Source organism: Mucor velutinosus (genome assembly GCF_035048745.1).
Source record: "Mucor velutinosus strain NIH1002 chromosome Unknown tig00000093, whole genome shotgun sequence".
Classification (NCBI taxonomy): Eukaryota; Fungi; Mucoromycota; class Mucoromycetes; order Mucorales; family Mucoraceae; genus Mucor; species Mucor velutinosus.
Genome location: NW_027041907.1, coordinates 3,142,086 through 3,167,727, shown reverse-complemented (window position 1 = coordinate 3,167,727; position 25,642 = coordinate 3,142,086). Strand labels below are relative to the sequence as shown.

Genomic DNA, 25,642 nt, shown 5'->3' with positions numbered 1-25,642 from the left:
TTGATATAAAATAATATAAAAACGTACACTCAAAAGTATAAATTTTAAACGCTGTTTATTCAAATTTGTGTAGTTGTTATTAGCTAGCCAAGTTGGATATGATTTGTGGTAATAGCATTCTAAAAATCACTTTGATAACTCATCGTTAAGAGCCTCAATAATATAGTCAGCTTTTTCTAGACAGGATATAATAATTGGACAATTGTTGATATTCCTTCCTTCCGCCTTATAAATTAGTTCTTTTTGCGGCAATGCTTCCATCAACTCTAGAAGGCTGTGTTAAGTAGTATCCTGCTCGCCAGGGAAGTCATTAATCACACCACTGCTAAAAGAAATTTTCTCAATGCTGATTAATTTTCAGAGGAATAGTAACCGCAATCGCAAACGTCAAAAATCTTTAAATTTGAATGCATGTTAGTTTTGTACTTCCAGAATTTTGATGTGAGGCAAAGAGTAGCATCCCCATAAAAGTAAAATGTAGGGTGAATCTATGTGAGCAACCAGAGACTTGATATACCGGTAAGTGAAGAGGCCTAGTTTGTGAGGTAATCAAAATGGCATTCTGAAGTGGGGAAAATGTATATACTCTGTATATACTGTTTTATTTTCACTTTTCTGGATATATATTTGCTATTATTCTGAACAGAGACGACATTAGAGATAGTTCAAGTTGTATTATGCAGCATTTTTGTACAGCACTGTCTCCATTAGTATTACATTTTCTACGAGTATAATATATGTGTCAAGCTGATGTTTCTCTTGAGATAACGACATAACGCTGGCCATGCGTAGATACAGGGCATGCATAAAATCCACAGCGACCTCTTTGAAAGATTGTCATTCCAAATGACACTTTCTAGAGAAGCACTCCCAAAAAAAAATAAAAGTATATAGTATTCGGGCCAATCGATTGTCCTTTCAGATTCATGACCCCCTATTTAATCAGCATCGCCATCATCAGTGTCACCATCAGAAAGACCTTTGGACCTGCAAGCAGCAGTGCTGCCCGCCGCCAATACTCATTCAACCTCAGTTTATCTTTTCTGCTCAAGATTGACCAAATTTCAACTTTCTTCGACTTGATCAAGCAATTTTGCGATATTTGACTATATAAACTATAACGATCATCCGGTGCTTTCTAATACAATCTTAGACTACTTTTCAAGACGCTTCCAATGGCGGTAATTGTAATAAATGTTCTGAATGAAATTATTGAGCAATTTGGTAAAATACGAAATGAGGTTTTTACCGAAAATACCCAGATTTTGCATATGAAAGCCTCATGAAAGCTGTTTCAGTGGTTGCTTTGGGCCGAGAGAAATATTTTGATTCAATATATTCCATAGTACGAGCCGCCTGAACGTAGGTTGGTTTCCACCGAAGCGAAGCGTAGGTCAGGAAACCACCCGAAGTGTCGAAAGGCTCGTATTCCATAGTAAAAGTCTTCGTTTTCAAGGTGAAAAACGCGATCGTTTAATTTTTGATGGAAACCATGAGGTACCCCTTATGTTTTTGAGTTGACTTTTGGTGATCCCAAAAAAGTTAGGAAAATGTGTCAGAAAGTAAATTTTGGATCAAAGAAATAGTTTGGTGCAATTCCGGCAACCAAAAACGGCTTCTAACACGAGAGAACAAGGCTCGCATTTACCCAAGTTTCGCTGCATTTTGTATGTATTTGGATTATGAGAGGTGATGCTTTTATGCTGTGTGCTCGTGTTGGAGCTGTTCACATTGATACAGGTGTGAGTCTTTGTGAAAGAGCCGAATTAACAGCTGAAAGCTGTTTATGAAGGATTCTTACTGAAGTGAACCAGACTAGATTCCCATCATCATAAAAAACAAAGTCCAAAATAAAATTCATCTCAATCAAGCCATGCTACCATCATCAACAGATAAGCATGCATAATAATAATAGTATTAACATGATGATAGCAAGGGTTAAATGCTCTAAAAATTAGAGATAACAGATACTAAAGTAAATGTCAAGAGTATTGTAATGTGTTGTAACATAAATATACCTGAAAAGATACATAATACTCAACAACAAAGAACTGTTCTTTACGTATGATCCACAAACTATATAATAAAATACAGTTCTTGATCCATCATCAGATCAACAATCAAGTAACCCAACAAGGATACAGAAATAATGGAATCACTGGCAGCTACTAAACTGCTGCCAGATAAGAGATATAAACTAAATAGAGACGTAATATAAAATAGACAATTCATTGCACACTATCCTAATTTTGAATAAAGAAGGATTTTAACAGTATTCTATCTGCCTTTTCAAACCCCTTTTTACAGCAAGCGGGATATTTTGGTACTGGGAAGACCTGGTACATTGTGCACTACTGTACCTATATCACTTTTCCCATACAGCAATAATAAATTTAATGAACATTTTCAAATAAAACTGACTGAGAGATACTGGATCAAATGATCGTAGCTTATCATCTGAATAAAAAAGAAATAGGATAGTGTATATCTATCTGAATACTCTTTTATTATTGAAGACACAAATCATGTTAAATGACAGATCAATAGGAGATCAACTAGCTAGAATCCTTCGGTCCCTGAACCTCTGAGCCAATCAAATTGCTCAAAAACTCCGCTGACCTAAAAAAAATTTTGCGAGGGTTTCCCCCTGTTTTGATGTGAGGCAAAATTTTAAGCGCCGCTATAATAGCAATACAGCCGTTACTATCATCAAATTTCCCCCAGGTGCTAGAGCATGCCTTACTTACACCACCTAGCTTTAAATACTGGCATTGAGACCCTCAATCATCACTAAAGTAAGTAGCGATAACCAAGTGGAGGCGGCCTATCTACCTCCTGATGTCGGATAAAGTCTTGTTGAGCTTCAGGGATAGGCACATCCACACAACGTAAAAAAGGTATGCTTCAAAGAAACATGATAATAATAAAAGAAAGAAGAAAAGAACATAATACTATAAGAGTATAGTAGTATGTAAGTAAAAAAAAAAAGAAATGCTCACACGAAGCAAGTCAAAGAAATGCATAACAAACACAACATCAAAGATGTTAAAAAAAAAGCTCGTTGTTGTTGCAAGAAAAATGCATACATGAGCAACGCGCACGGTAGTAATAGTCGTATGTAAAGCAACACGGCACAAATACGCACAACTGCAAAAGCAACAGTGGTATTATAAGTTTGCGATACAACATAAAGAATATTGTTGTTTCATGTGAAGCCACAGAGGAAACACTACCAACAAAAGAAAAAGAAGAAGAAAAAAGCGCAACAAGACAAACATGATGAATGCATTATCACGAGAAAGGAAGCAATAATATAAGCGTTCAAAGAAGTTATATATCATTGCGACCAGAAGAAAGAAGATACTTACCACTTACCACAGCCACAGATTGGCCAAAAGAGTATAGGCAAACACCGGAGACAGACCAGAGAACGAGCATGCACCAAATATAGTAGACCGGGAAAGACCATATAAGCAGCAGCAACAGCAGTAACACCGGCACCATAGAAAAACTAAAGAACGAGCGCCATCAGCAGAGAGCAGACAAAGACCAAAGATATTACTTACCACTTATCACCACCACAGGTACGCCAGAGGATATGCAATCACCAGAGATAGACGAGAGAACGAGCATACATCACAGATAGCAGACCAGAAAAGACCAGGTTAACAGCAGCAGCAATGCCAGCAGCAATACCATTAAGACCAACAGCAATACCATCAGCAAGGCTATCAGAAAGATCATTAGCAAATACCAACAGCAAGCACCAACAGCAAATACCAGCAGCAATATCAGCACGGTAGAAAAACCGGAAAACGAACGATGCCAGAAACCAGACAAACGCTAAAGAAGCATCTACCAGTCATAATGACCAATGATGAAGCAGACAACAGAGATATCAGGAAAGTAAGGACAGCAGCACCGACGTCAAACAGGCAAAAAAAATTATCGAAACCTGATAAATAAATTCGATTAGTACTAGTTCTACGTCCTCCAGTGCTCGTTGTCGAATGGCACCTACTATATTCTACTAGAAAGAAGCAGTATCAAGCACTTTTAACAATACAAGGCCGTGTTATTAGAAGCTGGATTGTTATTTTCAATCAAAAGGGTTCCAAAATTAATATGGTTTGACACTAAACGCGTTTTGCAAAAAGGATAAAAAGACGAATGCATGGAGAATGAGAGGGCGCCCTACTCGACGTCACGACCAGTAGATTTAGTCTCAGCCTTCTGCGGTGGTGGCAGCCGCAACTGCTGCACTTTAATTTGAAACTGTGCAGTGGGTATTTTCGTGTTCAAATTTGACTTGACCCCACATTCTTTAAACGTTTTTGCTAAATTTGACTATAAGTGTGTAATACATCCACTATGATCTGCATTCCGACAGTTCATCCAGTTACCAGATTTAGATATAAACTGTATGTACACTGGATTAGATGTACGATATCGATTTATACTATAAGAAGATATGGACTTCAGATACGCTAGTACTATAAGATTCATACTATATAAGATATAGGCTATAGATGGCACCACGGACATGGATGGCGCTATTATAGACTTACACTTGTATTTCGACATTGACTACGGATGTTTACCATATCTGGATAGGCACCAAGATTAATGCAATATGAGCTTGTTGCTTCAGATGTGCACTTCATGATCCACGCTATAAGACACATGCTTGTATCCGTGATACTAGCTACAGATACTTTATGTACTACAGACTTGTACTATATATGAGACATGCTATAGACATGCATACGATATGCTATAGATATGCCATATATCCAGATACTGTTGCATACAAGCATGCATCTTAGGCTACATTCACTTTCTCCTCAAGCCACCTTTTACAGTGTAGCAGCATAGATGATGTTTATCGTATCACATCACATCTATGTTTACAAGTCCAGTCAATTGTGTGTGCACAGGTGCCTCAGGAACTACAATACACTCAATCTCCCCAATGTCAAGATATCGAGATCCACCTACACTACATGAAACATATCGACTTAGGTGGCCTCTCAACAAGCTATACCAACAATCCATAAGGTCCCAATGGCCTGCTATTTATATACCATCTCAACGTAGTAGTCATTGACCAGGGATCTACCATATTTAAGCAAGCTAGATGCCCTGTAATAAAGAAGCTCTTTGCTTTCGTTTTAGATACAGTTGACAACTGATTATTATCATCGACTTATTATTACGAATTCATCAGATACATGCTAAAGATGTATGCTTAGCGATATACACTCAGATATGTACTATTAATATAGACTAAGGAGACTGTACCTATCGGATACATGCTACTAGATCGATATTAATTATCCTTATAGAAAGGATAGATAAGGGTACTTTGGATGAGAGTCTAATTATTCATCCAGGCAAAGCTAAATCATGATTAGCTTGCTGGGGTTGTCTTTTAGCATGATTAGACGACATTAGTTGATCTGAGTTGACTTATTTGCCAATCTAATTAATAGAACTTTTATCCATTGTTATAGTATTATATAAGAAGGATCATCTACCTGGCCAGTAGAGATACTTCAGTTTACTTTACACCTGTCAGTTTGATAATAAAACATACCTTTTTCAAGTTGACATTACTGTTTTTTTTATTCTTTTTTTTTCCGTGAATTTTAGTCTATCAAGCCTCAAATTCCACACTTCCAATGACACCAAGTAAAATACTTGTTCTGACTCAACTTAATGAGCAATTACAGCAAACACGAAATAAGGTTTTTGGCCAAAATGTCGAAATTTTGCATACAAAGTCCTCATATAGTGGTTTCTGAAGTAACTTTGGATGGAAACAAACACTTTGAATTAATATCATAACATAATAAATGTTCAGTACTTTTGCACTTTACAATCCTAATATGGAACCTGAGTTTCAAGGCATCTATCAGACCTGGCTCATATGAGAATAATGATTTTACAATCAATCAACAAAAACCACTGTAATTTCTACCCTCTTTCCTCTGCTCAGTGCTGTCAATGTTTTATTTGAGCGACGTCTCAGAGCCTCAGAGATTTCATTACTTACTGCAGACATTTTATGCAACCCATGCATTGTCAATGTCCAGACTAACGTTATTAAATATAGAATGCAATAAAATATCATTATGAACGATATAGAAGGCAATAAAATATCATCATAAACGATAGTGCTATGACCTGCCACCTACTTTCTATACGCTTCAAGGGCATTTACTACTGTATTGCCTTATGAAAAGGGCATGAGTTTTCCAGCTGGCCCTACCAGCCAAAATTAATTCAAACCCAGAATCATAGTCTGTTCCAGATTGGACATATTTTGATAATTTTGGACTCGATCGAGCTATTTTTGCAGATTCGACTAAGTGAAGTATGATAATCACCCCATGCTTCCTTAAGCTTTCCTGGAGTACTTTTCAAGGCGCTTCCAATGGTACTAAGTAAAATAGATGTTTTGAATTCACTTATTGAATGATTTGTAAAAATATGAAAAGAGATTTATGGCCAAAATGTCGAAATTTTACATATCAAAGTCCCACAAAGATAATTTCAGAGGTTGCTTTGGATTGATAGAAACATTTTGATTCAAGATATACCATAGTAAAAGTCTCCATTATCAAGATGAAAAATGCGGTCGTTTGATTTTCGATGAAAACCATGAGGGATACCTCATGCTTTTTGGTCGATTTTTGACCATGTTTTTTTGGTCCCCAAAAAGTCGAGCAAAAGTGTCAGAAAGTAACTGCCATATGAAAGCAACCATTTGGGGCTATTCTGACGATCTAAAACGGCCTTGAACGCAAGAAAATGCAGCTCAAATGCACTCATATTTTGCTGTATTAGGGACACTAAGGACTAAAAAGTGGGAATACCAGTATGCTGCTTGCCCGTATATGAAGTAGCTACGTGTATATGGATGTAGAACATCACATAAGAATCAGATCCACAGATAATATGAAGGGTTACTATGTGTAAGTGGAGGGTCAAAATGAAAGTAGCAGTATTTTGATAAAATACGCAAGAGCAATCAGTAGCACGAGCTGCCGCTGCGCAGGTTGGTTCTCTACCTTTGCTACGCTTCGGTGAGAACCATCCGAAGCATAAACACTCATACGATTAGTGATTACATATCAATCAACAATCAGGGTTCCTCTTCTAACATTTTAGCTATATTAATTTTGGGATATTAGCCAAAGGCCCGCGGCAGCGCGAGCCGTTTGAACGTAGGTTGGTTTCCACCGAAGCGAAGCGTAGGTCAGGAAACCACCCGAAGTGCTGAAAGGCTCGTATGCCATAGTAAAAGTCTTCATTTTTAAGGTAAAAAATGCGATTGTTTGATTTTCAATGAAAATCATGATGTACCCCTCATGGTTGTTGATCGATTTTTGGCCATGTTTTTTTTTGACCCAGAAAGTTGAGCAAGGGTGTCAGGAAGTTACTACTATTCATGTACAATTGCCTGGTGTTATTCCGGAGGCCCAGAAAAGTCTACAAATCAAGATATGAAGACTTCAAAAGTGTCCGATTTGGCTGTATTTTTGCTTTATGGCTTTTATTTACACAGCATGAATCACATCTTTCTTAGCTGCAACTTACTGGAAGGGCAGTTCTGTAGGTTGCACAATTTTTAATTCGAAGAGGAGGCACATTGATTTTGGTAAAGCTAATTCATGCAAATTTTGATTCGAAATGTTGCTGGTAAACTTATATAAGCGGAAATATATACTCCAATTTACTGCTTGAACTCTAAAGTTTTACACCTTTGCTCGGCTGCGGTAAAGCCTATTAAGACTAATATTACCAAATGTTGAATTTAATGCAATCTCGCTACGCTCAATGACGATGGCGACATCCTGCAGGCTCTTACTGGAGACATAATAAATCAGGTATAAAAAAATTTTGGCATAATATGAAGTTGATTTTAAACAACCAGCTATTAGTAAAAGAAAGGTTATATCAGAGTCTGGAGAAAGTAATAAAGATACATCTTAATACAAAAAAAAGAGCCTGGAGGAGGAGGAAAGGAAGTATCACCCTCAGCGCCCTGTTTACTTACACTGATACCAACCGAAGCCTATTATTGAGACGCTGTGAAAAAAAATTCAAGGTTTATGCAGCATTTGTAAACCACAATCTCCATTTTTTTCAGATAATAGCATTGCCATATCATTCACTGCTGCTGATGCTCTGAATAATATGGCGACGTAAAGCTGGTCCTAAGTAAATTCAGGACTTGCGTAACATCGACTGCAACTTTTTTGAGATGCTGTCATTGCAAAAGACACCATCATGAGGAAAAGCTCCCCAAAAGAAGTATTCAGGCCAAGCAATTATTCTTTTAATTCCATGATCCCATTTAGTCAGCATCGAAATCAACATTATTGTCATCAAAAGAAAGGCATTTGTGGTAGGTTAGCCAGCGGCAATTCCGCCTCCAAAAATGATTCAGGCTCAGTTTATTCTTTCTGTTCAAGATTAGGCAAATTTTGTATTTTCCAGATAGCTCCTCTATCTACCAACGGCTTCAAATCCCTTCCTCCCTCACCTCCCTCGAAGACTCCACCAAAAATTCTGGCACCTTTCAAATGGCAAATGCTTTGGTCCTTACGCCTTCCCTTGAATGCAAGAAACACATGGTACCGCGTGCTTCATAACAAGATCATTACTAGAGAACTGCTACAGAGTCGCCTCAAAACTCCTCCTGATCCCATCTGCTCTATATGCAATTCATCCATGGAGACTACAGAGCAATTTTTCTTTGCTTGTCCTGCCAAACGCTCCTTTTGGTCCGCCGCCTTCAACATGTACATGCCACCCTCCGTCGCACAGAATACCTATTCCAATTTCAGAAAAATCCTGCTTTTAGAGCACCACCCATCTCGACAACATCATCAAGTATACCCGGACCTTTCAGTCCACCAGGTCTTTTTTGCTTGTATGCTGCAGACTGTATGGTATTACCACTATCAGCACCACTTTAACAACACTCCCTTTCTACCTTCTATTCTCCTTTATCTTCAAACATCTCTCACAACCTTACATTCCCAGGAAAACCTAGATCAGCTTCTCTAAATCGACACCCTGTATATTCATATATCCAGTCTTTTTCCCCTCTCCCTTTATTTAGGCGACGTTTAAAGGACTTTAAATAAAGCATTTATATGCCCTAAAAGAAAAAATTATATTTTTCGATTTCCTTGATCTATTTTGTGACGTTTGCCTATATTAATTGTGATAATCATACAATGTTCCCTAATACACTCTTGCAGTACTTTTCAAGGCGCTGCCAATGACACCAAGTAAAATACTTGTTTTGACTCAACTTAATGAGCAATTACAGAAAACCCGAAATAAGGTTTTTGGCCAAAATGTCAAAATTAAGCATATAAAGATCTTATTAAAGTGATTTCAGAAGTTGCTTTGGATTCAAAGAAACATTTTGATTTAATACTTACCATAGTAAAAGTCTTCATTTTCGAGATGAAAAATGCCTTTGTTTAAATTTCCATGAAAATCATGAAGGGTACCTCATGGTTTTTTATCGATTTTCGGCTATGTTGTTTGGGTCCTCAAAAAGTTGAGAAAAAGTGACAGGAAGTTACTAATACTCAAGTACAGTTGTTTGGTGTCATTCTGACAGCTCAGAAAAGCCTACATGTCAAGATATAAAGGCTTGAAAGCTGTCAAATTTGGTTATGTTTTGCTTTATGGCTTTTTTTACACGGCATGAATCACATCTTTGATAGCTGAAGTCTTCTGGAAGGGCAGTTCTGCAGCCTGTGCAACCTCTAAATATAATAGTGTTTAGAATAACGAAATATAGACAGAGTATATACAATTAGGACTGAATATATTTATTATGTTATTCCAAGATTGATTAGGGATCAAAATTAGTGTAGATATCAAAGGTATTTATAGTTATTATTTGACAGTGCCGCAGCAATAGGACCTTGACCTTGAATGCGGGATAATTGTATAAGCCTTGAACCAGTTAACGAGGATGTGCTGCATAAGAACTCATGAACCACCAGTCAAGGATAAACAACAAAGATGATCCAGGATAGAATGCTATTCCTAATAGCTTTGACGGAAGAACATTTGTCGGAATTGAAACCCACTTCCAGGGACGAAAGGTCATAGGCTACCACTATCCAGGAACCAGGATATAGATTAGCCATTTGATGGCACCACTCATGTTCCTTCGTGCTGCTTGAATAAAAACCTCTCACTTCTACTATGCATCTCAGCTCATTCTCAGATCCTCTTATGTAATATACAACGCCTAATCCATTTGCCTCTCAGAGACGATCTATATCCTAAACAAATATGAGGTCTATTATTGATTTTGATAAGGCTAATTCATGCAAATTTTGATGCGTTTTGTTTTTGGTAAGCTTGACAATAATGGAAATAAGAAACCGAATTGACTGCTTGAATAGTATGGTTTTGCACCTTCGCTTCGCTGCGATCTGGCCTTCATATAAATCAATGCTATCAAGTGTTGAATTAGATGCCCAGCTGTCTTAGGTTTTTTATCGTTACTTAGCTATGGTAAACCTTCCAATCCCCCTCCCCATTGTCACCGTTGTCCAGCTCTCAATTCTTTAGAATTATATTTGAAAAAATGAGATTGGCTTGTCTACTTTTTAAGTACATAGTTTTCCAGTATCCATAGTGACAATGATTAAAAATCTACGAACATGATCTTGGCCTGGTTCACTGTAGGAGGACGTAAAAATTGTAATGTCTTGTAAACTTGCTGATTGAATATTTCTTGCATGGGCTAATTTTGCTCATCTAAAAAAGGTGTATTCTTGGATGTGGGGTCAAGTAAATTGACGGGATCAAGCGGGTTGAGATTTGTGATAGGTACAGGTATTCGACTCTTGGGAATTCTAGAGCTTTTGGGATAAAATCATTGTGAGCTAATAATGCCACTACCTTACTGGCTGGGTAATGGATGTTAATAATAGAACCTGAGTTGAATTTAGCCTTGCAAAGTTTTGAGCAATTTTCCTAGAATGGTTTTCGAAGGCAGATGTACTGAAATTCTTGGTTTTCTGATACTGGTGTAAACAATCGCAAGTCGCCTTTACAAATGGCCGTCATCTGGGAACCTCGTGCGGGTGCGTTCGGTGATAGGGTGGAGTTGGCATATTCGGACTGCAAAGATGGGAATTCCTAATCTTGTATGCTTGTTATTGGATTGGAGCTTGTGGGCTAATAGGCGTTGCGTAACATTTCATGCTGATTTGATTCCGGACGTTCCAGGCGTTTGATAACATCAGTAACTTGGTCTTGTGGTATTTGTTGATTAATATTAGTGGAATTGAGCTTGTCTTTCATGTTTTGTACACGTGAGTCGACAGTGGATGAGAAAAACGATATTCTGTTTCAGCCTCTCAAATTGAGGGGCTAGAAAGTCTTGGAGGCCTTCCAGTATATCAGACAAAGATGGACAGGTAGTTGTAGGGCAAGAACGAAGGAAGGTAATGGGAGCTGCTGCAACTGCGTTGCAACCTTCTTGTTATATTTCGTCCTTTCTGATGGAGCCGTAAAATATCGCTTCTTGAGCAGAGAAAAGGTAGGAAAAGGATCTAGGTTGTGATGTTAGGGTGGAGAGTCTACAAACTTGTTGAATGAGTAATCAAGAAAGCTATCGATGTAGATTATGTTGCTGGTGTATGCGCTGATGTGGGTGTCACATGTTGTTAATATCTAGTAGTTGGCGTACATTCAAACAGGAAAATAGATTAAAGATGTTGACGATAATGTAGTGTACAAATGCTGCATGAAACTTGAGCTCTTTTTCACATCGTCTTAATAATAGCTTTCGTTATATATCATTGTATAAGCAAAGATGGGTTTCGAGGAAAATCCCCTCTCCCAACTCTGATATAGCTTTTTTATATTATTGACTGAATGGTTATGATCTTCGGCGAAAGCCCACAGGGCGACGCCATCATCGAGAGTAGCGAGATCGTTCGGCTACTAGAGAGGTTTGATTAATACCTAGATAATAATCTCTACTACTCAAAATAACAAATGTTCATTTGAAGAGAAGGCTGGCAGGCAAGTTGCAATGAAAGACTCACGCATGCTACTTTGGATTTGTTAGGTTAAACAAATGCTCATCATATGCTGCTGCTGAGCAATATATTCCAAGTTGAAGATGGTGATACACTAAAATAACAGAATGCAGAGGCTGATATAAACAGCGTGGTTTTGGCTTAGTTCTAGCTCGTCGCTCATTAGTTTAGTAATCGTTATTTCATGGGAAGTATTCAGCACTATATATAACCTTATGCATGCCAAGTACCTATTATCGTCAAGTATTTGGCAATGCCAAGAATCACACAATCATGAGTTATGCTTTTTAACCACGATTAGTAATAATAATAATGATTACAAATCATTACGTATGTCCGCGTAGTCCTGATTACAAATCATTACCCATGTCCCCGTAATAATCACTCATGTATCGGCGCTTATGTCCGCACCTTTTGTCAAGTATAAATATCATGTCCCTTTCCACTTCATCCGTTTCCAATTGTAAATTATCTTCTATATCCTTTCTTACCTTAAAACAATTATTCTTCAATAACAAACCATCTCAATCAAGTCAAGTATCAAGTTCCAAGTTTCAAGTCCAAGTTCCAAGTCCAAGTTCCTGACAAGAATACAAGTACAATATGGTCAGTATACAGTGTGCAGCTACCTTGCGATGTGTCAACTAACTGGTGATTCAAGGATCTTTTCTGCCTGGTGTCTGGTTGGTCTGTGGCTTTTCATCCAAGCGAAAAGCCTTCTTTTGTATGCTTTCAAGTCAGAAAACATACCAAGCTTACACTATTTCGCTTGTATTTGAAATGGTAGACTGTGCTTATGCTTAATGTTCGACTGTCTTTAAACTTACTCGAGAAGCCTAACGGCACCAATGTATTCAAAAGTCTGGTATATCAGGTAGTTTATTCATGGTAGTCTATGGCAACCCTATCCTCGGTCTATTTTTCCTTGCTTGGTAGATTTTGAGACGCGGCCACTGTCACGCTACCCCCTTTTTTTTTCTCTCACGTTTCCTCTTTTTTTTTTTTTCCAACATATACACACCCTTTACAGTCAATTTTATTTTTTATATTTTTTTTTTCTTTTAGCAATGACGATCTTTAACTTTCCAAGTCTCTTCTTACTGAAACCAGCGGTGGTAGACCTAGTCAAAACTAGCAAAGGTGAATGGTGCTGGTAACGATAGTCTATTATGAAGGTAATAGTGCTAGCGGTGCATCCTAGTCGGTACCGTTCGAGTTCTAGGGCGAGTAGCTTTGTAGCTATTAGCATCTCCACTTGAGCTTCAATCTCATCAAGCAAGGTTCACCAACTGATTTGTGCGTCTTTGTCATCTTTTTGACTTTGCATGTTCATTTCAGATTTCCTTTTGGGTTCAACTAGTATCTCCCTTCTCGTGGGTGAACACCGTCAGTAATGTATTAGTATTTTCTACTACATGAAGCTAAATGATACTGCCAGAATAGTTCTTTTTTGTTATTTAATAAATTCAACTTGTATTATTTACCAGCTCCTCTTATTAATGTCTATTTGAGTTGTCTAAAATTTAATTAAAAATAATGAAAAGGTGATTCATGTTGAGGTGAGCTCCTGTTTCCATCATGTTATTTATTGAGCGATACAAAATACTGGAAGGTGTTGCAGAAGTATAGTTAATTGAGAAGATACACAAACCCAAAGAAGAAAGAACCCTACGTATTATACTTTGATTGTTTTTTGGAAAGACAATTGGTACCGCCGTAACATTGAGCAACTGTTTCTTTAAAAGCTTCTAATGTAAAATATCAATGACATACTGCCCGTTGTAAGCATATAAATTTAAATCAAAAAACGGATGGTCAGCAAACTAGGGCTAGATATTTTAGCTACTGCTGGATTGCGAGTGCGTAAAATCAAACTGCTGCAAGATGTATCAGGAAAGATGACAATAAAGACCCCCTCATTATTGAAAACTAAACTATGGGCATCACCGATGGACCTCTTAGTCAATCGTTTTTTTCATGAGCTTGACGGATATAAGAAGAGACATAGGAATTCCATATGCTGCTAGAAGATAAAAATCTTCCATACTTGACTCATTGGGAACTAATATCACATCATCACCTAGGTATGATGCCCATATATTCTTGAACTTCACCGTCTCGCAGTAGTAGGCAGATGATGATTTCGTTTGATCTGTTCTATTCTCCTTGAATAAGCAAATAGAACTAAGCATTACAATTTTTGCTTCAATAGATTCGCTATGTCTTTTAATAAAGCAATGCGGATACCAACAGACGACATGTATAGACAGTAATCATACTAAATATGTCCGTTTTAATTGAATTGGTAATTAGTGTGTTGCTGTCAGTGCACGATAAATTTCGACCAACAGAACTCAGGAGGATACTATGATCCAACGCTCCAACTTTACCGACGAAACAACAATCGTATTTCTTTCCTAGGATGATGATTGCTCCCATGCTGAATGGGGTATATGTACATTCAATGACAAAAGTAAAGTGGGCATTAGAGCAATTCAGATTGAACACCAATGCACTGATGCTTGGTTACTCCCATCTTATAAAATGATTGAGAATGCGTTTTTTACATCAATGCATTCATACATCCAAAAAGTGGCATTTCTTGCGTACATTTAGAAAGGTCACCATGGAACTTGTTTTCATCACTAAAACCCCCTATCATACTCGCCATTAACAGCTTATTTTACTCTTTTATAGGGTCTTACTTCTATTGCAATGTGATTCGCTGATGCGCGTAAAACAGCCAGCATTCTTCCATCGCCCCATCATTCAGGAATTTGAGATATACAGTAACACTTGGATGAATTTGAGGCCCAAGCTCTGGCGTCAGAAATTGTTGTAAGCCATTGGAATAGCACCAAATAGTTGCTCTCAACCATGGGTCATTTTTTAACAGCTTTACTCAATTTTTGGGAGCCGAAATTTCATCACCTAGAATTGGCCCCAAACTATGGGGGCATACCTCATGAAAATCCTTGAAAATTCTTGTCTGGACATGGAAAGCAAACTCAATGATGTTGAGGCCTTTTGTCAGGATTTGTACATGGAGACGCCGATTGACATGGATTGCCTGAACGCCATGTTGGGACATATCAATCGCACTTTATCATCGGAAGATACTGCACAGATTATGGAGTCAATAGATTATGATGATATCTTGGATGACGCCCGTCCAACACCCAAAGAGAGTAGCCCAGATCTAGAAGGCATTGGCTATGAGATACGTTACCTCCTTGTGTCCCATCCAAGCTGTCGGGACATTATCCACCAGGTATGCAATGAAGCTATCCATTTGGCAAAGTTCCCAACACCTTGGCAGGCCTCGTGTACCGTCATTCTACACAAAAAAGGTGCCAAGAGTGACCTCGCCAACTATCGGCCCATCGCACGTATTGCAGCTGACTGCAACGTTTTTACCCGAATAATGAACTCTCGAGCTGTCCAAGTTGCTAACAAGATTATCACCCCCTACCAATGTGGTTTCCTGCCAGGTCGTTATAGTGATGACCATGGCATGTCCCTAAGTGCTTCTAGATAATGCTTATTCTGCCAGCTGGCGGAATCCCTCTAACTTTGCAGCCTATGCCGTCATCATGCTTGATAACGACAAGGCTTTTGAAAGCGTTCATCCCAAGTATCTCCCACAAATGTTGCTGAAATTTGGTTTCCCTGAAGCGTTTGTCACGTATCACGAACCTCTTTGTTGATAGTGATGAATTCGTAATAATAGTCGATGATAATAATCAGTTGTCAGCTGTAACTAAAACGAAAGCAAAGAGCTTTTTTTATTACAGGGCATCTAACTAGCTTAGATATACTAGATCCCTGGTAAATGACTACTACGTTGAGATGGTATATAAATAGCAGGCCACTGGGGCCTTATGGATTGTTGGTATAGCTTGTTGAGAGGCCACCTAAGTCGATATGTTTCATGTAGTGTAGGTGGAACTCGATATCTTGACATCAGGGAGATTGAATGTATTGTAGTTCCTGAGGCACTCGTGTACTCACAGTTGACTGGACTTGTAAACATACTGTAGGGGGAAGAACTGTCCCGTTCGTTTAAAATTTTGTCATTTTGCACAAGTTTTTGGTCATTTCTTTGTATACAAAGTCGAAATATATATCGTTTGAATGAGAGAAAGTAGTGCTATCTATACATAACTATAGCTTTTTCAAAAACTAAAATCCAATGATTTTATTGGTTAAAAAATAAATATAGAAAAATGTACATTTTATTATAAAATCATTAATAGTGAGTTGAACCACCTTTGCTCTTGATGACAGCCTTGATTCGGGCAGGTATACTATCAATATATTTCTGGCACTCTTTTTCTGTTATTTTGTACCACTGAATGTTAATACGCCGCTCTAATTCTTCTTTTGTAGAGGGCCTAGTGGGATACTTATTAAGACGAAGCTTTAGGAGATGCCAGACATGTTCAATGGGATTAAGATCGGGGCTTTGGGTGGCCAATCCATAATTTTGTCTAGGTTAAACCCATTGTCGGTGAACCATCGCTTAGTAATGCCGGAGGTATGCGGTGTTGCTATATCTTGTTGAATTCGCACATCAGATGGTGTCTTCCCAAAGTGCTCAAGAGTGTCGTTCAATGATGTCTTCGAAATATCGACAAACAAGCCCGAGTTTATTGCGTCTTCAATAATGGTAGTACCATAACCAGGCCCCTCCGCTGTTATGCAACTCCAGAACATGACTCCACCGTCATTTCCCTGCAACTGAGACTTGGCTTGATACGACTGCATGATTCGGCCAACATTCGTTCAGTAAAAAGAATTACCATCAGAGCCTCAAACGTTTATTCTTGTTTCATCCGAAAACACCCAACGACGCCAATCAGCAATAGTAAAATGCCTATGCTTTTTAGCTCACGCCAATCGAAGCCGCTTGCTTGTCTTGCTAACAAAATTTATCTTTGCTTTTATTCGAGATTTAAGACCGTTTCTTTTCAATGACTTGCGGATGCCACCAATTGACGTATCTTGACCCATCGATCTTAAACTTTCTTGTGCTGCTCGGGGATTATCTAAAGCACCTGATCGAAGTCCTCTTGACACTAGGGACATAGTTTTAGCACCAAGTTTTTTTGGTATTCCGCCAAGAGGTCTAGCTGGGTCAGGGCAATATAGTTTTCTGAGCCTTGTAAGAGTAGAGTTACCCACTCCTGGATACAAATTTTTTATCTTTGAGAAAGAACGACCACGTTGGAGCAAGGATTGGAGAGTGTTGCGCAAATCTTGTGTTAAACGAGCAGGCAAAATGAAAGTTTTGAAAAAAAAATAAGAAAGCAAAGAAATAAAGAAAAAATATGAAGAAATTAGCTTCTTTTATACTTTCGGAATGCTCCTGGGATATTAAATATCCTGAGCATATCGCGGGTAGTTTTTTAGATTTCTTCGATACGTTTATTGGAAGTAAAGATATCAACCATTTTATATCATCTAGAATTACCCACCTAACATTTTTGCCACGTCTCACTTTAGCTGGTTATACTGGGATTAAAATATAGTCCAGCCATAAGGTTTTTACGTTGCTGTAATCCCTATAAGCTGTTCTATTGAACGCAGTATGGGGTAGCTTTGTTTTCTGAGTTGTGGCAATATACTGGGTAAAAGTCAAGATTATTTGAACGAACGGGACAGTTTTTCCCCCTACAGTAGTTGCAAATGTATAAATACTCTTCTTTTTTTTACTCAATTCCAGGATCTTCAGTTCATTTTATACATAAATAAAGTATAGTTGATTTCTATTGCATTTTACTATTGCTTTACTTTTTTTGTGAAATCTATTTAAACCTAATTTCACTGCACAAGCACAAATCAAGCCAAATCATAAACTTTGACATAAGACCTCACTACGGCACAAATGATGCTTCCATGAGAACTTTGATGTGCTCATATGGGAACATCCGGAATGTCTTTAATAAGTGTGCACATCGACCTTCTCAAAGACGAAAAATGCTCTTTTTATCATATGGGAAACTGGTATTCCTGAATATTTATAATAACCCCCGGGCGATGTTCTCATGAATATATCGATGTCCAAAAGTTTGAAAAAAAGAATGCCCCCTATCGGGTGGGACCCACAACCTCTTAATTGCTGATCGAACGTTCTTTCACCTAAACTATTGGAGTTTCTCGTTAATTCTTCTTTTTTTTTGGCCTGATACCTAGTTGGAAAAAACTTAAATCGTCATTTTCTGGTTGTGTTAATTATTTATAACAAGCTTCGCGATCTTAAGAATTTCACGAGTAACAAGGGTCTTTCTGTTGCTAACAAAATCATACCTGAGCTACCGAAGCCTTTAGATCCACATGCAAAATCTCGCCTCTTTACATGAGAACATCAATGGGTTTACCAGAATATCAATGTTTCCAAAACAGCGTAATAGACGAATGAAGTAAAAGAATATAATTCTTTAAATTAAAATAGAACTTTACAGCTTCTCGAATATGCATACATGACTTGAATTAGTCGGCCCATTTAAGTCAGTAGAACTTGACATCCCCACGGTCATGATTATCTTAGTGGATGGCCTGATGTCAGCAGTACATCCTACACCATTCTTGATTTTTTGATGTCGAACCATGTCTTGTTTGCTGCGATAATTACGCTGCAACTGTATATTCGATTGAACTAATGCGCGGAATGTTTTTATAAGAAAAACATGAAACAAGATTCAACAATGCGTTGACAGCCTTTGATGATAAAGACTGTAAAACATCCCTTAAACCTTTTGACATTCAAACTTATGGATGCACCTTGAAGTATAAAGAATAACCAGCCAAAGTTAATTCAAATCCAGAATCATAATCTGTTGCAGATTGGCCAAATGTTGGTATTCTTCGACTTGATTGATCTCTTCTACCATATTCGACTATATAAAACATGATAATCACCCAATGCTTCCTTACACTCACCTTTCTTTCGTCTAAATTGTTTTTAGGGCCTTTTAAACCCCGAAAACAACATCATCAAGCAGTAAAGATCCAAACAAAACCGACAACAAACACAGCTACAACAAGCCAGTCAGGTCTGTCAAGCCAGCCGACACCTACCGTTACCTCCAACTCCCGTCTTACTTTAGCCAAACAGACGACAACCGGCAACCGAACCTCTAAACTTCCCGTTGCTTCTAGGAAGCGGCGCCACTCCACTATCAAAGCTACCACGGTACCTTTACGTAGATCACCGCGAAGCCAAGCACCTACTACTGACTTTATGGACACTATGAATATTGCAACACCCGTTGCTCCTGCACCTACAACCGCTCCCACCAGCTCCACTATCAATATGGTCGTTGAGCCTTCCACTAATGCGATCAACCCACCTGCCTTCCTTGAAGGCATGCACCCACCTAAACCAGACGAAATCCATCAGTCTCCCCTGATGCCCACTTGGATTCAGGAGATCTATTCACGTCTTGCCTCTGTCACCACTCACTTGCAGACTCACGACTCACAACTGGAACAGAACCAAGCTTTGATCAAACAGACTCAAGAATTGATCAAAAAGAACCAGGAACTCCAACTGGCTTTGGATAAAGCCCACCACGAGATTGCGCAACTCAAGTCGGCTGCCAATCAAACCTCGACACCTCCATCTGCTACTACGCCGGTGCTCGAAAGGAGCTCCGAGGGTACCTCAGCCTCTCTATGGGCAGATATGGCTGCCAAACCACCAGCGGATGAATCAGCTCCAGCCGTTACTAAACGCAAGGAATCCAAGCCCAAGGCTTCCACATCCACCAAACCAGCTCCCAAGGCCAAAGCCAAACGGCCATTGACTTTAGAGCAGGTTAGCCGGTTCTACTCTCTTCCCTCGACGACCCACGGTTACCAATTCCTGTACTTCACCTCTCGTGGACGTGAAGCCATCTCGAAAGTCCGTGCGGGTTTCCAGGTGCTTGGTTTATCTCAAAGCCGCATTCTTGATATCCATTACCCTACTAATAACATCATTAGTTTCTTAGTTCACAACGACTATGCCTCCACTGTCGTGGAAGCAATGGCTCAACTCCCTGACTCTCAACGGATTACCGACTTCGACCCTTGTGCACCCACCATCCTTAGGGATCCCAAGTACGCCAACCATGCTGATCCGCTCTTTTTGAAGTCTGAGGCGGCACGCATTCACCAAGAACGTTTGCTCCGCATGATTAAACGCCTCAACACTCCCAACATCAAATTGGCCGTCGCTCGCGACTTCTGCTTCAAACGAAAATGGATATCCGAGACTATGTATCAAACATTTTACCGTGAGATCTACCCTGCCAAGGCATCCAAGACTGCCTCATCTTCTTCAACGGATGATGTTAACATGGATGATGCTCCTGCTTCTCAAGATTCTACTTCCCAACCTGCTGCCTCCTCTTCCTCTATTAGCCCAGCTGACGGCGTCTCAGCCCCCTTGGTCTAATGAGTACTACTACCTTTGAATCACCCAACTATGCGAATAATATGCCCCATTATGACACGAATACTAATTCTTTTATGCACAATCACAATCTAAATATAGCTTCCTTGAACTGCCGCAATCTCGTCAAAGCATCTACGCCCGAGATTAGCTCTGACTTCATCCGATACCTCCGTTCCTTACATTTGGATATCCTCTGTGTTCAAGAATCACATGCAGTCGAGGCAGTTCAAGATCAACTCAATTTACAATTTCAAGCTCATGACACCTTATGGACCCAACATTGTGGTATTATTTCATTCAATCCTTTAATTCAATTACATTCGTTAGACTTAGATCTAGATCAACGCATCATTGCCTGTAAGGTTGTCCATGCCAATGCGTTGTTTCCACCCTTTACGCTCCTTAATGTTTATGCCCCAGCCCAGTACTCACCCCGAGTTCGGTTCTTCAGAGACCTACTAACGTTGCCCCTTTTCGACATTCCTTCTTCAACCTCTCGGGAATCCCTATCCTCTTTATCTACCTTGCTCGATTCTGATCCTTCCAATCTTTCTCCCATGCTTCTGATGGGCGATTTCAACTACCATGCTACCTCCTATCTGACCGACGATAGTGATGATCCGGAACTTGATACTGACAATATTACTTCAGGAGCTGCTATTCACAGACACTTCCACCGACTCATCAATACCCACCTCTTTGAATGCACTCATTCTAGGGAAGAGGGTCCTCTATTACCAACCTATCGTAGACGAACTGGTCAATCTACTATCGATTACCTTTATGCTTCTAATTTCCTATTTCAACATCTACATTCGTCTGAAATTATGTTCCTTGACTCCTCCTGGACGGATCATGCTCTACTACGGGCTCGATTTGTCTTTTCTTCGGATCGTCAGGGATCAGGCCTTTGGCGTGCTAACCCAAATCTTTCGACTAACCCATATTTCATTGACCAACTGTTTACAGCTCTTGATGACTTTTTCAATACCTTGGAGATCTCTGCCTCTATCGATATCGCCGCCTCTATTCCTCCTGCTTCCCCACAGGACAATTGGGATGCTCTCAAAACCTTGGTGCAAGAAATTGTTCGTCGAGTCAGTCGTGATAGAAGTAGTGCCTTGGAACGTCAATCCAAACGACTCCAACGTAAACGCAATCGCATCTGTCGACAATATACAGATCCTCGGATCCGCGCTCCTCTACTCTCGACTATTGAAAAGCAGATAGGTATTCTTCAACGGGAGATAGCTTCCAACTTACGATTACGTGCTGGTAAACATTGGCGCGAGCAGGGAGAAACCTCTGCCGGATACCTCAAACGTACCATTGCCACTCGTGCGGTCAAAAAGGCGATTACTAGCCTCATCAATCCAGTTACTAACTCATTATGCACTGACCCCTCTTCAATGCAGACAGCAGCCTCTAGTTTCTATGCAGCATTATACTCCTGTGATGCCGTGGATTCAGCGAGTATCGACTCTCTGTGTGCCACTATTCCGGATTCTGACACCATCGCGGATGCCGATCATGATACCCTTCAGCAACCTTTCACCATTGCCGACTTATTGACTGGTACTCATCGTACCAAGTTCCAATCCAGTCCTGGTATCGACGGTTTACCTTACCCCATTCTCAACATTATCCTCAACCACCAGAAGGCCGCCCAACTTGCTGTTAAGGTGTTTAATGATGCCCTCAACCTGGGTATCTTCCCTTCCAGCTGGTTGCAAACTTGCATTTGTTTACTACCCAAGTCTGGCGACCTCTCCAACCTCAAGAATTGGCGTCCTCTTTCTTTGATTTGCTGTGATGCCAAGATCTTCACACGATTGCTTAATCAACGCCTTATGCCCTTCATGAACAAGATCATATGCCCCCAACAGTCTGGATTCATGCCTGGTCGTTTTATCGGTGATAATGGTATGATTCTCAACAACACTCGTCTCATTGCTGCTGAAACTTCATCGGACAGTATTGCGCTGCTCTTGGATCAAGAGAAAGCGTATGATCGCATCCACCCTGACTACCTTCGGGCGGTGATGCAACGATTTAACCTTCCTACTAACATTATCCATTCATTAATAACCCTTCTCTTCTCTACGCAAATTCACATCAACATTAACGGCCACATATCCACCTCGTCCATCACCCAACAACGTGGTATCCGCCAAGGGGATCCCATCTCACCCCTCCTTTTCAACATTGCTTTTGATCCTTTCCTTCGTTCCATTCAACAAGATCCTCAGTTTACTGGTTTCAACCTGCATACTGAAGCTCCACCTCCTACTAATCAAACTACATCTGACGATATTTCAGTTCCTATGCAACAGTTGTTTCCGGACAATGACGGCCTTGCTGTCAGTCCTGATAATACTCCTGCTCCTCCAGATTCTCCCGCCTCTACACCTCTGGCGGTAAAAATCCTGGCATATGCGGATGATACATTGGTATATCTCCATGATACGCAGGACTTTCATCGCTTGCAGACCGCCATCACCATGTATATGAAAGCTTCTAACGCATTATTGAACTATCACAAGACAGTAGCTACATCTCTCTCAGGCAATCCTTCAGCAACTTGGCAAGCCTTACTCGCAACCTATGGCATAAACGCCTGGCATGATCGAACATCCGCCACTCCCCTCATTTATCTCGGTTATCCCATCTGTTCCAGCATTACTCAACGCAATGTTGCCTTTCAAAAACTATATGATTCCATCCGAAATGCCATTGCTCTTCACTCACAACGCAACATCTCCATCCGTGGCCGTGCTACCATTCTCAACTCACTCATTTATTCCAAATTATGGCATGTTTTACGACTCACAACATTTACCAAGGCCCAGTTGCTCTCTTTACGAAGCCTGGGTACCGCCTTCATTAATTTTCGTATATTCCCTAGACTCTCTTTTGCTACTCTCTCTTTACCTCGCTCTGCCGGTGGTTTGGGGCTCCTAGATCCTCTCTCTCAACAACAAGCTCTGCAATGGTACTGGGTGTGCCCTCTATTGCTTCAATATCTTGACTCTCCGGCCTTCTCCAAGTACAACACTCCTTCGCTTCCTGTCTTAACTTATACTCTTTCTTGGTGCTACTCCTCCACCGTCTTCCCTCATTTCTTCTACTATCTCTTGTTGCCTTATGCTCGCCATCGGTCGTGGTTTCCTCAAAGCCCATCCCGTCGACACAGCTATCTCAATCCAATTACTAATCTTCAGTCCTGTTTGTCACTTTTCCAGATAACAGAGCGTCATAACTTATACGTTGATGCTGTTACTTGCTACTCACTTCCTCTCTATGATATTCTTTTACATTCACTACCTACTACTAATACTCTTTATTCATCTAGCTTTATACCACCGAATCTTCTCTTAGACGGCTCCAACGTTGCAAAGAAGCTTCTTGTAAGCGACATTTTCCGGTTAGATGCTGATCATCAGGTGCTTCGTGTTCGTTCTTCCTTCCAATTTGCTAGCCATCCTATTGTCTCCCAACGTGTTGCTGATTTCATCAATTCTCGTCAACTGATATTCCAACCTTTCTTTGCACAGCAATGCTTCATTGCTCCCCGTCCAGCCCTAGACCCTCATCAACCTCCCTCTCTGCGGGCGTTTTGCCGTAGCATTTTCGTCCCTCCTTCTTCCTCGCCTTCGCGTAGTCGGTTGCCACTCAACAGCATCCGCTTTTTTAAAAAACTACGCAAAAACCTACCCTCTTCCTCCTCCTCTCTTTCTCCTCTCCAACCTCCTCAATGGCGCTCATTCTGGACACTCGCAATTCCCCTTGCTGCTCGCACGGTCTGGTATCGGGCTATATATGAAAAAATCCCCACCAGAGCCCTCCTACATCTACGCGTTCCTGACAATCACCCTTCTCACCTCTGTACAATCTGCCCTGCCTCTCCCACGGAGGATATCACACATGCTCTGTTCTCCTGTCCTCCCAAGTTGCTGGTCTGGCGATACATGTATCACACCTATCTTTCTGCTTCTCCATCAATCTCTGATGTTGATCTGATTCATTTCTTACAACAAACTTTACTCTGTTCTTCCCCTCTTCTTGATCGTGATCCCTCTCTCTCGTTCAATGAACTCTCTATTCCTCAACTATTCGCAACTACTCTTTTGACAATTTGGCAAGCGCATTGGCGCTGGATCTTCGACCGAACCCCGTTCATCGCTGACACCGTTCAACTTCGCCTTGCTCGCTCTCTTGCTCGTTTGGATGCCGAGTTAAATCTTGATTCGTAAGTATTCAGTTTTACCTTTTCGTTCATTCTTCTGTCACCTTTTTTTTCCAACCCATTTTCCATCCGATCCTTTGTCTCTATATCCAGTCTTTTCTATCCCTCAGCACGACATTTAAAGGACTTTAAATAAAAACTGGAGCTCGTCTCCCCTACAAAAAAAAAAAAAAAAAAAAAAATGCTTCCTTACACTTTCTTGGAGTGCTTTTTGAGGCGCATCCAATGGTACCCAATAGGATAGATGTTTTGAATAAACTTATCAAACAATTTATGAAAATATGAAAAGAGGTTTCTGGCCGAAAAGTCGAGATGTTCCATATCAAAGTCCAACAAAGATGATTTCAGGAGTTACATTCGATCGATAGAAACATTTTGATTCAAGATATACCATAATAAAATTCTTCGTTATCAAGGTAAAAAATGCGATTGTTTGATTTTCAATGAAAGCCATAAGGGGTACCTCATGCTTTTTGGTCGATTTTTGGCCATGTTTCTTTGGTCCCCAAATAGTTGAGCAAAGGTGTCAGAAAGTAGCAGCCAGATGAGAGCAACTGTTTGGTGCTATTCTGACCATCTAAAACGGCCTTGAACGCAAGAAAACGCAGCTCAAAGGCACTCAAGTTTTGCTGTAGTAGGTACACTCTTGACTAAAAAGGGACTAACATCTGTATGGTACTTGCCCATATATGAAGTAGCTACGTGTATATGGATGTAGAACATCACATAAGAATCAGATCTGCTGATAATATGAAGGGGTTTCATGTGTAGGTGGAGGGTCAAAATAAAAGTCGCTATATTTTGATAAGATACGCAAGGACAATCGGCAGCGCGAGCTGCCGCTGCGCAGGTTGGTTCTCA

The 25,642-nt window shown here is 39.9% G+C and overlaps 4 protein-coding genes across 4 annotated transcripts; 3 read left to right on the top strand and 1 right to left on the bottom strand.

The window, feature by feature from the left end:
- Positions 1-15,060: 15,060 nt before the first annotated feature.
- ATC70_002789 (uncharacterized protein) lies at positions 15,061-15,633 on the top strand (the record flags this gene model as incomplete). The annotated part of the gene is made up of 1 exon (XM_064822159.1): positions 15,061-15,633. One exon carries the CDS (start codon positions 15,061-15,063, stop codon positions 15,631-15,633), a length of 573 nt encoding a protein of 190 aa, XP_064681845.1.
- An 884-nt stretch (positions 15,634-16,517) lies between these two features.
- ATC70_002788 (Abhydrolase_3 domain-containing protein) lies at positions 16,518-16,862 on the bottom strand (the record flags this gene model as incomplete). The annotated part of the gene is made up of 1 exon (XM_064822158.1): positions 16,518-16,862. One exon carries the CDS (start codon positions 16,860-16,862, stop codon positions 16,518-16,520), a length of 345 nt encoding a protein of 114 aa, XP_064681844.1.
- Positions 16,863-19,005: 2,143 nt separating this feature from the next.
- Positions 19,006-20,535, top strand: ATC70_002787 (uncharacterized protein; the record flags this gene model as incomplete). The annotated part of the gene is made up of 1 exon (XM_064822157.1): positions 19,006-20,535. The coding sequence occupies one exon, from the start codon at positions 19,006-19,008 to the stop codon at positions 20,533-20,535; it is 1,530 nt and encodes a 509-aa protein (XP_064681843.1).
- A 41-nt stretch (positions 20,536-20,576) lies between these two features.
- DBP6 (ATP-dependent RNA helicase dbp6) lies at positions 20,577-24,788 on the top strand (the record flags this gene model as incomplete). The annotated part of the gene is made up of 1 exon (XM_064822156.1): positions 20,577-24,788. One exon carries the CDS (start codon positions 20,577-20,579, stop codon positions 24,786-24,788), a length of 4,212 nt encoding a protein of 1,403 aa, XP_064681842.1.
- Between the last annotated feature and the right edge of the window lie 854 nt (positions 24,789-25,642).